Source organism: Anolis sagrei, chromosome 6 (genome assembly GCF_037176765.1).
Source record: "Anolis sagrei isolate rAnoSag1 chromosome 6, rAnoSag1.mat, whole genome shotgun sequence".
Taxonomy (NCBI): Eukaryota; Metazoa; Chordata; class Lepidosauria; order Squamata; family Dactyloidae; genus Anolis; species Anolis sagrei.
In genome coordinates, this window is record NC_090026.1 from 38,801,022 (window position 1) to 38,815,584 (window position 14,563).

The 14,563-nt window shown below is 39.8% G+C and overlaps 1 protein-coding gene across 1 annotated transcript; it reads left to right on the plus strand.

Annotated features, from left to right (window-relative positions):
- Positions 1-3,254: 3,254 nt before the first annotated feature.
- On the plus strand, positions 3,255-14,504 carry LOC132778236 (keratin, type I cytoskeletal 19-like). Its single transcript, XM_060781004.2, has 8 exons — positions 3,255-4,285; positions 5,956-6,038; positions 6,693-6,849; positions 8,900-9,061; positions 9,609-9,734; positions 10,185-10,411; positions 12,352-12,514; positions 14,221-14,504. Exons 1-7 carry the CDS (start codon positions 3,347-3,349, stop codon positions 12,488-12,490), a joined length of 1,833 nt encoding a protein of 610 aa, XP_060636987.2. The 5' UTR covers positions 3,255-3,346; the 3' UTR covers positions 12,491-12,514; positions 14,221-14,504.
- The last annotated feature ends 59 nt before the right edge of the window (positions 14,505-14,563 follow it).

Here is a 14,563-nt window from a genome sequence, read left to right on the forward strand (position 1 = left end):
TCATCCATAAGAAATCATGATAACGATATTAAGCAAATTAGAGTTGATGCGATCTATTCAATACAATTTTCTGAATTAGCACCCTAAAAAACCTCCAGGAACAGGCCTAAAAACCAAGACACAATTTTTTTGGTTGGGCTTTGTAATTGGACATCATTTCTTTTCTCTTTTGGGGACCTTTTATGCACATTTATTTGGGTGCAAAATTTACATTTTTTGCACAACACAATATTTTGTGTGTGCTATTTTTGCCCAAAAAGTTAAGGTAAAAAAAATCAAAATGTGCAAAAATGATCATAATCCCATTCAGCAAAGGAAAAAAAAACTATTTAAAAACTATTCTTTGTTGTATGGTAAAATGCCATAGGCAAAGATTTACAATTCTAGCACTGGATATACTCGACCCTGTGTGGGAGAGATGGCATTTTCATTACATTCGTTAAAACCACAAAGAAGGACTGATAAAATATATAATTATGCCCAGAGAGAGAACTAAATTAATATCAACACTAATTAGCTTTGTCCCAAACAGAGTAAGTAAATAAGTAAGTAAGAAGCAGATCTGAAAGTAACACCTTGTGGGAGGGTCACACCCTTCTCACACAATATGAGGAAAATGTTGACTGGGAAAATTATTTTCATGTGTAAAGGAAGGTGGTTATTAGGAGAACAGAACCTGCAATGTAGGGAAATAGCTATGATTAAATCTAAGGCTGGAAATAAAATGGGAAATATGGTTTCCTTTTTAAATCTTGTGTGTCTGCCCGTATTTATGTGTAGAGAGAAAGAGAGACAGAAGTTTCTGTCTCTTGAAAGACATTAGATATAAGGTGTCAGATGAAATATAGAAAAGACCTAAGATGCTTACATTCGCTCAAATTTTCAGTATATGTCTTAATGTGAAATATTTTTTATTGAAGCCAGGTTGATGTAGTGCTTTGAACAAAGACTACAAAGACTAGAGTTTGGTTCCCATAATTATACTGACTGGAAAGTACAAACAAATTTCATTGGAATTTTAGCAGTTTATTCTATCATTCACTTAATTTACTCAATACTTGGTTTTGCCTACTTTGTGATCATTTTAATTGTTTGATTGTTGGTGTCAGTACTCAGTTCTGTTTTTCCATGCTTAAGAATCGATATTTAATAGTGTCTGTTAAAATGTAAAGCGATTTAGCAGTTGTCGAAGGATTTAGCAGTTGGCATCAACTGATAAAGCGAAATTACAGTTAATGACTATGTTAGAACGGAACAATAGCAGTAGTATTTTGTAGTCAATTGTTTATTAGATTTCATATCATTCCATTGTGACCAGGCATATAGCCGGGGGGTGGGTGGGTGGGGTGGAGGCTTGTGGCCCCCCCCCTCCCAAAATTCTCATGGTGGTCTGTGAAAAGGCCTTACGGGTACATCATTTAAACTGTTATGTTTATTCATATCATGATCTGATCACCATGCTCAATATATCTCATATGCATGAAGGTATTGGGGTAACGATACAAAAGGTTTGCTAGGGTAGACCCTCTTTCACTCAGATTCAGTCCCCCCCCCGAATCAAACTCAGCCCCCCCCCCCCAATCAAAATCCTGGCTACGGGCCTGATTGTGACAATCAATATAATCAAAAGGTACCAACAGAAGTGGCATATAAATATACTGTTTTGTTTGCCTCCCCAGTATGTTTCTTTGTTTATTAGTCTAGGAAAATGTATATCCCTGCATCCATCCTATATATTTTTAAATTTTCGGAAGTGTTCTAAATATCATATCTAGATATCTAGTAGTGATGATATTTCTCTTGCTCTTCCTTTTTTCTATATATCTTTTAGCATGATGGTAAATTTTAAAAACAGATAAGCAAAAGCATGATAGCATTTAGGTCACCAACTGATGTTTAACAATCCAGTTGGCTTTCCATATTTGTGGATTTTGTTGATTTGATTAATTAGGAATCTCTAGGTTCTCCAAGGCAACTCTGTGGTTATCTTCCACTCACGGTTGACCATAAAGTCATTAAAGAGTACTATAGAAATTCCTAGAGATAACATTTTGCCAGGAACCTCTAGGTCCTCCAAGGTGATACAATGGTCAGCTTCCAGCTTAGCTTCTTCTCTGACTTTACCAGGCTGTGCTGAATATTCTTTTGATTTGGGCTTGAGAATTAGGAATCTGTAAATATTAATATTTGAAAAACCATCTTAGGTGTTACTGGTGGCTGCTATTTTAGGATTCTTCCTCCCACCAAGTTGCTATTTCTTAACAAAGAGAGCGATCTCAGTCAAAAGGAAGTCATGCAATGAAGGTAACACCATAACAATACTATAGAACTAATAAAATTTAATTACAAGATGATGTCATAAAGCCAAAACAGGAAATGAAAGAGTGGGAGAATGCCTCTAGGAAAAGTAACATGGGTGATCCCACCACAGCTAGGGATCAGTGTGGCATTACCATATTGCATAATTAAGATAGAGACCTTATTCCCCGTCTACATTGACTATTTAATGGAGTTCAAAGCTAGCATCAAACTGTGGTGGCCAGACAACAAACACCCATAAAAGTGGATGAAAGAAAGCCCTTAATGCATATCAGTGCTCATTGGTTTGTATAATCACCACAATCAAACCGGTTCCAGGATTTCCTATCTCATCATCAGCACAGAAAAACTACTTTCATCTACACCAGTTTGAAAATGCTTTAAATGGTAGATGTGACCTTGATGACTTGATATCACTGATCAAAGACATCACTTTCAAGAAACAGCAAGTTGAGTAAATATTTATCAAAAAGTCCAAAACACTAAAGACATGGGGGAAAATTGTCACACGATATTTTTTTTCCAAAACTCCCCCACAAAGCTGTTGAACTAGGACTCTGCTGAGCAGAGTTTTCTTAGATTTTCCACAAAATTTCATTTAAGCTGCCAGTCAAAACTAGGTTCGCTCAGGGGTGCTTTGCGTCCTTCTGTAGGCAAAAAGGAGACAATTATTCCATGCGGTTCCAGTGTTTGTTGCCAACACACTCACACAAACCACAAAATTCTCTTTGTTTTTTTCCCAAGGAGCTGCTGACACGTGCAGCATCTTCTCTGAATCCCATGATATCTGCAGGCAGCTTGCCTTTGGGAAATTATCCTTGGCACAAATAATTACAGCATCCAATGCTATGAATGTAGAAGAGGAGGAGAAAAACCCAAAGGAAGGAGCTCAACCAGTATTGGTGACACCCTACGGAGAAAGTATAAATCGAGCCTAGTGAGAAGTGGAGCCCAGCAGTCTTAAATTCAACTCCAAGGGTGCTTCTTTCTTTCTGCTTAACCTTAGAGAGCCTCCACCCCTATCGCTATGAGCAGTGGTCCAAGGCACACTGTTGCAACACCTGCGAGAAGCAGCAGTGGGAGCAGCACCCTGGGGGGAGGACGGGCAGGGGTTGGCTCTGTCTCTTCTGGACGGTATGCTGCCAGTGGGGTCAGCAATGGAAGAAGTAACTTCTCTGTTCGGAGTAATACAGGATCAGCTTCCCCCTGTACCCATGGGCCAGGAAGAGGCCATTTTTCAAGTGGCAGCTGTAGTGGGATGTTTGTCGCTGGTGGGCATGTAGCAGCAAGTGCCTATGGGGATGGCTCTCATGTTACAAATCCTGCTGCTAGAAATAGTGTAGTAGGCGGTGCTGGTGGTGGTCATCCCACTATGGTCGCAGGTGCTGGCCATGGTATCCCTGGTGACATGGTAGGGGGTGCACATGGAGGCATGCCTGCTGGTGTAGTTGGTGGCATGGTAATGGGTGCCCATGGGGGCATGCCTGCTGGTGTAGTTGGTGGCATGGGCAGTGTAGCTGGTAGTACTCATCCCGGCATGGTAGCTGGCAGTCCTCATCCCGGTATGGTAGGTGGCCATTGTGGTATGGTTGGGGGTTTACCTGGTGGTATGGTAGCTGGCATGGGGGGTATGATGGGGGGTGGTCATGGAGGCATGGTTGGTGGTGTAGCCAATGTGATGACTGGACCTATTCTGGTTAGTTCAGTGAATGGTGAGCCCATTGCTTGTGCAAATGCTGCTTGTGCAAATGTTTGTGGAAGTGTGTTCTCCAGCTTTGATGGTAAAATGACAATGCAGAACCTCAATGACCGACTGGCCAGCTACCTGGACAAGGTCCGATGCCTGGAGGAGGAAAATGCTGATCTTGAGTCCCGAATCAGGGAATTTTATGCCAAGCAAGGACCCCTCTCTGAACCAAAGGATTACTCTCATTACCATCAACAAATTGAAGATCTCAAAAACCAGGTAAGATGTCAGTGCTTAATTTCTTTTTCATTATTTTCATGCAGTTGTGGTAGGTGGCTTCCATGTCAGTGGGAAGGTGAATCCACTTTGGGTCTGAATCCACATTTGAAAGGAACTCTTGAAGATGCTGAAGATGCTGACACTATCTGGTGGGGGGGGGGGTGTAATTCCTTCAAAGTTCAGACTTTAGTCTGGAGTAGATTTATTGCTCCGTTCACATACCAAATACTTCTACTTACTGGCTTTCATTGAGTTAAAAAAAGCAGGCTCTTGGACTTGAATTTAAATCAGAACAAGAGCATTTTGTAAATCTCACATTACCTGAGTAAATCACAGTTATAATCATCAATGTCCAAACGTCGAACCTTTCAAATAATTTTAGGTGTGTTCTTAATTTCCCACAATTATTTTGCTCAATGTATGTTCCCATTGTTCCCAAACTTGGTATTTTCATTCTTTGAAAGGAAAAACTGAAAAACAAATGTGAATCCTTCTGTCCTCCAGAGTTTGTTGAACTGCAACACACAGCATTTTCCACCATTGACTAAGTTGGCTGGTTCTGCTGGGAGTTGCATTCCAACAATATCTAGAGGACTACATGGTTCCCAGTAGAAACAGTTGATGATTTATTGTGTCATTGGGCTAGTCAAATCCACCCCAGGTTTCAAAGGAGCTTTCCAAGGTGCTAAACCCTTTAAAATTATGTTTGAGAGCTCCTTGAATACTATTTAAAACAGTGGTTCTCAACCTGTGGGTTCCCAGGTGGCTGTTATAAGTCAAATTGTAGCTGTTATAAGTCAAATTCCCAACTGTTACGAGTCTGGGAGTTGAAGTCCAAAACATCTGGGGACCCACAGGTTGAGAACTACTGATTTAAAACCTGGGGTGGATTCATTGCCCCACTGGCATGAAAATCACTAGCTCACACTTATCACCTCCATTATATGGCTCAAATTAAGCGTCCTAGGATGTTTAGAACCAGCTTGGGAGACGGAGCCCCATTGCAGCAATCAGATGGTGTCATCTGTGTTGACTTTAATGGTATGGTGCAATTTACACCATGAGCTGCCATTCACCAATTTAGTTCTCGGAAAAAAGATGGCAAATAAGGAAATTAAGTTCATCTCACACAATTGTGATTTTGCGTGCAATAGTCCCAAAGACAGTGGAAGAAATATTGAGTAGTAACCCTACTTCCTAAATGATGGAATGTACAAAATGGATGAATATAATGCTATATTCACTCTTAAAGAAATAGAAAACATTAGATAATGAAGTCTCTCAGTTGGCAAGCATGCCAATTGGTTTAGCTATGCACTGATATGTCAGAGCAAAAGACATTTGCATGATACTACCATTAGGTTGGTGAATGGCATTGAGGTGTAAACTCTTAGTTGATTTTCATCTGCAAGCTATGATGGCCGGTGAGTTCCATGTTTGTGTGTTGAGCAGTTTTTTCCAGGTTATAGTCCAAACTTTAAAGGTGCAATCAAAATTGCTGAATCTATCCAAGGTGTTGATATTACCCCTAGGTTCAGGAACTTGAGAATCTAGATTGAAGTCTGAAATGGATTCATCATACCACTAACATATGTGTCACCAGCTGCTACTGTATATGAGAAAAAGATAAGGTCTTATAACTGGCCTTTCAACATTTTGCCTTTATCCAGCTCATTTGTACAAGTGTGGAGAACAACAAACTTCTTCTATGCATTGACAACAGCAAGCTGACTGCTGATGACTTCAGGACCAAGTGTGTATTTTTCAGCTAATATGGGGACAATTGGGCATGGAGATGTAATGGACATTAATTCTATTGAGACCCACTCTCTAGGATAATATGCTTGGTGAAAGGGGAATCAGATTCCCAGTATCCCTAATCATTGGCCAAGACAGCTAGGGCTTCTGGGAATTCTTTCAGATGCCCCAAACATCTGGAAGAATATCATTATAGAATTACTGCTATAAGGCATACAAGTGGGACTATAATCAAATATGCCTGTAATTTGGCAGAAAAGCCAACATTATAATTAGCTAAGAATTTTGCTGGATACTTTTACTGGGTACTAGTTGGCCTTGGGGAAATCACACTTTCAAGCTTAGAAGAAGGCAATGGCAAACCCTTACTGAACAAATTTTCCTGAGATTCCTGAGGCATGGTAGAGTTGCTTTCATGTAACCATAAGTTGGAAATGACTTGAAAATATGCAACAAGAACAAATCTAGCAGCAGGTCAGTGATATGTCTCACACAATGAATGGGGAAACTGGTCTTCAAAGTCCATGAAAACACTTATGAAGGCCTAGTCTGAACACAATGATCAGCTTCAATAACCCAATGGTCACTCTTTGCTCTTCCTGCGGAGGGATCAACATCAAATTCTCACGCTCTTTTCTTTTTGGCCCAGGTTTGAGACAGAATGTTGCCTCCGTCAGAACGTGGAGGCTGACATCAATGGCCTGCACCAAATCCTGGATCAGTTGACAGCCTGCAGGGCTGATCTGGATGTACAGTGTGATAACTTACAGGATGAGCTAAACTGCCTGAAGAAGAACCATGCAGAGGTAGGGATCAGCACTTCCTTGTTTTGGAAGGTCTAAGTGGAATGCCTGAAAGAATATTCTTCCTATTACAAGGACTTTAGCTCTGGGAACAGGATTCTTAGATGACAATGGTGCATGTCAAAATATATTGACATCAGAGTCAACTCAAGACATTCTGTGGACTGAGATGAAGAAGAGAATGGTGGCTTCCAACGCAAAACGCCAACTGAATAGGCAGTGGTATAATTCTGATTTTGGGTCAACATTCTCCATTATAACTGATGGTACATAGCAGTCCAATTTTAGTAATCAAAGGGCAGACCAGTTAATCCCCAGAATCTTTCCTTAACAAATTAGTGCTATCTGCCAGTATCTGCCACCAGAAGTTGATGTCCTACTCTATCTAATTGTGGGGCTGGTTTTGATCAAGAACCATCTTTTCCAAAGATTATGCATTTCTGATCCAAGAATTCAAGTTTGGTTGGGAAAAATTACCCACTGATATGGAGGAAATTCAAAACTCCCAAATGGAAACATATAAATGTAGGCACATTGTTAAGAGAATTGTGTTTATTGAGTGATGCTTACATAGAGGAGCGAGGAAAGCAACAAGTAGAGTCTATTCAAACTGGACAACTGTAGCACCTTAATGCCACTTTACTTCTTATTACTTTCTTCTATGGAATCTGGGATTTGAAGTTTGATGAACTACTAAGAATCGAACCCTATAAACAAACAACTTGTATTGGAAGTTACCAGAGTCTTGCTAAAGGACCTAGAAAACTTGGTCCTACCATAGCATAATAGGGTACATCTAAATATTTTTTTTTTACCAAGGCCTGTGTGGGAAAAGTATCAAATTAAGTTTCATCCTGTTAATCATGACAGAATTAAAATGTTTTAATCTCTGAAAAACATTCACTGTGGTGGATGAGAAGGATAGAATGTTTTGCTGGATCATTCAGGCTTGTTTGGTTATGGTGAGATGGCACTCATGTCATACTGTCATTTAATTAACATGGAAAACTATATTAACTAAATCTACATTTTTCACACCTGTAATATTCAAAGAGTGTATTCTGATATAACTTCAAATTACAGTTTATGGTGATATCTGAATGCAGCTAAAGCGTATTTGGAGCAGGGGTCCTCAAACTAAGGCCCGAGGGCTGGATATGGCCCATCAAGGTCATTTACCCAGCCCTAAGGGTCAACCTAAGTCTTGAAAGCACACAACAACAACAACAATCCTATGTCATCAGTCAAGAGCAGGCCCACACTACCATTAAAATACTAATAATTTTTATGTGTTAAAATTGTTCTTTATTTTAATTATTGTATTGTTTTAAAGTGTTTTTTTGCACTACAAATAGGATATGTACAGTGTGCATAGGAATTCATTCATGTTGTTTTCAAATTATAACAGTTTGAAGGTCTGTGACTTGGTCCTCTGTTTAAAAACTTTGAGGACCCCTGATTTAGAGTATGAAGCAGGCTAGTTTAAGAAGAACATGTGAGCATGTGCTAAAGAAGGTTGTACAAAGTGCAGTCATCTTGACCCCAGAGATCTATAGGAAAATACATGTTTCTGGTGCATTCCCCTTGCATTTTTTGAGGATTTTAAAGAAGTTCTTCTTTGTGTTCCTAGGGAGCAAGTGTATTTTTGAAATGGCCCCACCTACACTGACCATTGAATGCAGTTCGAAACTAGTTTCCAACTGTGGTGGCCAAACAACAAATTCCCACAAAAGTATTCAAAAAAAAGTTCTCAATGCGCATCAGTGTTCTGTGGTGTGTAACCACCATTCAGCCTCAAACTGGTTCCAGGATTTTTTATGTAATGACCTGCATAGCAAAACTACTTTCGTCAATACCAGTTGGAAATTGTATTAATTAGTCAGTGTCAATGGGTACAATGTATTTTCTATTTGATTTACCATTTAAGAGTCTCCTTTATCTCCAGCTAACCTAATTATTGATATTCATTTACAGTAGTATTGGAAAGTAGGAAGGAATAAACTGTAAGTGACAGTTGAGAATTGTTTAATTTGGTTTCGGATCCTTTTTGCAGGAGGTTACCTGCCTGAAGAAGCAATCCACTGGTGATGTTAATGTGGAAGTCAATACCTGTCCTGGACCTGACCTGAAGAAGATCCTGGAAGAGATGAGGTGCAAGTATGAGACAATGATAGAAGGCAACCGCAAGGAAGTTGAGGCCTGGTATGAATCTAAGGTAAGTTGTACATCTCTACATTTACAATGCACAAAACAGAAGGGGAATACAATCACAACTGTTATGAGGGACCAGTGGCATGACTAGAGGAGTGTAGGGTATGTGAACTACAATGGATGATGGGATGACACCAAAATGATAATCTATAAAACTTTTGTATAGTTTCAGCAGAAATATATTTTTTTCAGTAAAGATTTCACTGTAGCCAGATATAACCACAAAAACATTTTTCACTAGTCCATCTTGCATATACCTACAATATTATGCTAATTTACTTTTTGAACCTTCTAATACTCATGTACTCCGATCAGAGCTGTCATTCTTAGCTAATTACAATGACAGTTCCAGTTATGTAGTCTGGTTTGCAGGTGCTAATAGTTGCTGGTTTCATCAAGCTTTCTGATATGTTAACTACAATATTGTGGTATAGTCTTGTATGAGAGGAGGTCATTGAAGTAACACCATGCACTACAGCCCTTAGTGACACCAACACTAGTGATGTCAACAGCTGAATTATGACCTTTTCCTAATTCTTTCCACATTCCAGATTGAGGAAGTGAACCGTGATGTCTGCAACAGCAGCCAGGAGATTGAAGAAAGCAACAACAAGGTTACAGAACTGAGACGCCAACTGCAAGCCCTGCAGATTGACTATGAGGCTCAGTGCAGTCTGGTAAGAGACAGCTCTGCATCACTGGAAGCATGAACTGATAAAAGTGGGGTGGGAATGGAGGCAGGTAATGTGCCTACATATGGTACATGTGCACTAACCACAGAAACAACACACTTTGTAGAAGCACTACTGGGGGCCAAAGGATTTATTCCTATGCCTTGTCCACCTGATTAGGAAAAAAAGACTTTAATGGGCAGGGCACGAGGTGCTGGGATTGTTCCACTGTCCCACCGATTCTCCACAGAGGCTGGTAAATCAGCACGGCGGACTTCAATGTAATGTGGTCTGTGGTCTAGAAATGAAAACTACAATCAGGAAGGAAGGAAGGAAGGAAGGAAGGAAGGAAGGAAGGAAGGAAGGAAGGAGAGAGTTCTGCACTGTACCACGCTGCCAACTAGAAACAGAAGATTTGTTAATGAAGAAAAATGATGTTTCTCCTCTATTTCTCAGAGGGACACCCTTGAAGCTTCCCTGGGTGAAACTGAGCTTCGCTACAACGGCCATCTGGGAGATCTGCAGGAGCGCATTTCCTGCCTAGAGCAGCAGCTGGCTGAGCTGCGTTCAGAGATGGAGTGCCAGAACCATGAGTATACAGAGCTTCTGGACGTCAAAAGCCGACTGGAGCAGGAGATTGCCACATACCGTGGCTTGCTGGAAGGGGGACAGAATGACAGCAAGTAAGTGGCAGAGAGAGAGGTGGTGAAACACACCCTCCCCGATAAAATGAATTACCACACTTCAGTTTGGCTTTGATTTTTTCCCAAAAGTTACATATATCTTACAATGTGGTATCTTATAACAACAAAGCAGGTCCCAGCAGAACATTAGTGGCTGGGACTTATCACATGGCATAGTAATTCCTCTTGTTGTTACCCTAGTGAGAGACTGTTTGAGACCCATTACTTTTAAAAACAACTAGCTTAAGTACTCAGCAATTCCCAAGTTAGATATTTGGTAATTTGTAACACTATGTATTTGAAAAAGTCATTTTTATTTTATTTTATGAACGGTCCCATTAAGAAATTGTATAAGGGTGTGTTTGTGTGTGTGTGTGTGTGTGTGGGGGGGGGGGGGGTTACAGCTCACATCATGCCAGGTTAACCCCCCCCCCGCAAACCCCACCAATACTTAAAGCTGGTCATATTGGATATATGTGCTCTCTAGATGTGGGATGAACTACAACTTCTATCATGCTGGGTGAGTCCCTCCAAACCTTTCCAGTATGTTCTGTTGGTCACGGAAGGTTTGTGCCAAATGTGGTCCAGATCTGTCATTGGTGGCATTCAGAGTGCTCTCTAGATGCAGAGAGAACTACAACTCCCATCTTGCTGGGTCAGTTTCCCCAAACTTGACCAATATTCAGAGTTGGTCATGTTGGGTATGCATGCCAATCCAGATCCATTGTCAGTTGGGTTCAGAGATCTCTCTGGATGTGGGAGAACTGTAACTCCCAAACTCTAGGGCCACTCCCTCCCAAACACCTCCAGTATTTTCTGTTGGTCATGAGGGGTCTGTGTGCCAGGTTTGGTTCAGATCTGTCATCGGTGAGGACCACAGAGCAATCTGGAAGTGGGAGCCAATAGGAAATTGGTTACAAAGGTACATCGTCATGGGTATACATACATGCATACATACATAGATGCACTTTTATTATAAACAAGTTGAAATCATCAGCATAATATATTCAATATAGATAATAACTTCCTTCTGGAAAAGAAACATTTTCCAACCATTTCTCATAGAGAGAACAACAGAAGAGGAATTGTGTCATGTAATGATTCCTGCTCTTATCCTGCTGTAACACCAATTTACTTGCCGCTTGTGAGGTCCTTAGAATAGAAAAACCTCATTTGAATACATGAGAGGCTGCAATTGATGGATATATCTCTTGTGGCCCAGGGCCAAGGCAAATGATTTTAAAGTTCAAGTTTGAAACCCTGTGTATTCAACCATGCTAGCACTGATTTAGAGCTACTACTGCTTTTGTACAGCAGGCTTCCCATCTTTAAACACATTAATTGCAGCTAAAGTAGGTCACTTTCTACATTAGGAACAGCTTCGCCCATTAAATTTAGCCAGTGCTGAATAACAAATTTTTCAATCTGAGTTTGCTTTTTTGTTTTTATTTTTTAGAAATATTTTCAAGCCAAATTTGGTTTAATCTACAGATGCAGAACCCATGGATATGGAGAGCTGACTGTAATCAAATATTTTAGTGCTGAATCAAAGCACCACATTTTTGTTGTTGTGCTTCTCACCTCTATCACCTATAAAAAAGGAAGAATGTAGAAACTTTGATCTAAGAATGTGCAATTTATGTGTAATGCATTTGGCCAGCGGAAATGGAAGAAAAAAAAAGGTTGAAATGGTTTTTGATAATAATTTATGCAAGTACTATATGCCTTGACACATGACTGTAAAAACCTAGGAGAAAGTGGAGCAGATAGATTTCCCTTCCCATTGGTTTTTTGGACCATTCTCGTTTAGCAAGTATCAAAAAGTTCCTCAGAATCTTCCCCAGAGAACAATGAAAACAGCTGACACTGATATGCTGAATTGAGAATCTGTGTGGGTGAAATGACATCTGATCTTATTGATCGACACGCTTTTTTTTCAGCAGCCACAATGGAGGAGGCGGGAACACCACCAGAATTAGTACTGCATCAAATGGACGATCCAGTGAAAGTCGGTCAACCCACACTTACGGGACCCATTCTGCAGTTCATACACACCATGGAGGCCACGTACACCACTAGGCCAACAAGGAAAAAGTTCTTGAGGTGAGAGTGTGTATGTGTGTGTGTATGTGTGTGTGTGTGTATATGTGTGTGTGTGTGTATGTATGTGTGTGTGTATATATATATATATATATATATATATATATATATATTCTTGTTGACTTTTCCTCTGTCTATGAGATTTTGTGATAGTGCTCCATGTTAGGGCAAAGTTAAAAGCACATGAAGGCACAACTAGGCTCCTAGCAATATCTTAATTAGATACCTAAGATGAAATCCCAAGTCAATCAAAGTGAAAAATTGGTAATGTTCACAGGAGTAATACCAATATATAGGTGATTTTTTTAACCACATCTCTAAAATCTACAATGTACTGGACTTGAATTACAAGCATAAATTGCTATCTTTGCAAGTATGCTATGTAAAAGATATGATGCTAAAGGAAAATAAGCTGGGGAGGGAAAAGAAAGACACGTGGTTCCATGCATCAATACTTAAAGTGGCAACTCCTACTGATATTACTGGAAGTAATTACAGATATAATCATTCCTCCACATTTGCAGTTTTAACGTTTGTGGTTTGCATAGTCATAGATTTGATTAAAATGTTATATCTAAGAACCTAAAGGTTGTCCAGTGTGACTCTATGGTCAGTTTCCCACAGTCATGCTGGAGGACTTTGGGTGCATCTACACTGTAGAATTTCTTTAGTTTGACACCACTTTAATAATCATGCCTCAATACTATGGAACCATGAGGCTGTGGTTTTCGAAGGCCTTTAGCCTTCTTTGCTAAAGAGTTCTGGTGACTCAACAAACTACAACTCCCATGATTCCACAGCATTGAGCCCTGGTAGTTAAAGTGGAGTCCAATGCATTACTTCTACAGTGTAGATGCACCCCTGGAGATGTTTCAAAAGGAATTTCAGTCTTCTGATTCTTTGGTCAGATTCTAGCAGAAGTTAACCATGAAGTCATTCTGGAAGACTTAGAAATTCCTAGAGAAAGACATGTTCTTTCTGTTAAAATTAATTTCATCATTCCAGAATTTTATTTTCACATGTGTCCTGTGTCCTAATTCCAATAGTGGTGGTGAGTTAACTCTAAACTGAAGTAGTCCAGAAAGAGAATGAGCCGATGGTATCTCAGCCAAACCAATAGAGAGCTCTTCTCTATAATAAGTCTCCTTCTGCTGAAGCCAGATGAAATGGAAACTCAAACATTATTATTGAGAGAGATGAGGAGACAAATAGTATGCAATACAGATGGCCCTTCACTTTTTCAAGTTTAACTTTAATGGAGTTGATTATATTTGAATTTGATTAATATGGTCTTTTTAGGAATCTCTAGGACTTCTACTGCGATTCCATGTTCAACTTCTAGAGTCATATTAGAAGTTGACCATGGAGTTATACCGGAGAACCTAGAGATTCATAGGGAAAATACCTTTAGCACAACCCAATGGTCAACATAGTGGAAACTGACCATAGAATATCCCACATTGAACCTAGAGATTCTTAGAAAGGTCCTGACCTCTGATAAGCACAGATGTCAGAACTGAGTTCCACTGTCCTCAATGACCATAAAAGTACATGTACAAGTTTGAGTTGAATTTATGTCTGCATTTCTCAACATGAGACCGACCATGGTTGTACATGGATTCAAATATATTCCGTCAATATGAATGATGTAATGTTGACTTTTTCCTTGTCATAGTAACTATATTTTGCTTCTTTCTGCCCATCTTTAGAGCTGCAGAATGTTAAAGAAAACCATGTCCCTAGAGAAGCATACCCAATGGTACATCCGAGTTGCTGTTGTTCCATCTGTCTAAGTCACACCTTTCCAAGCTGACCAGAGATCCCACTTCACTATCTTCCATGCTACTATCTATTTACTATTATTCTGCAACGTAACCTCTGTCAAGCTTGCTCAACCATCACGCTTTAGTGCCGTGGTTGGTTCTCTACTAGCCACTGAAAACAAAATAAGGGATCAAAAATAAAGCTCTGCTTTTTTCTGTGTGCTGCTCAAGGCCTGCGTGTTCAATATGTTTTCTCTTATCTAAACTTGAAAAGCACTGAATAAATAAT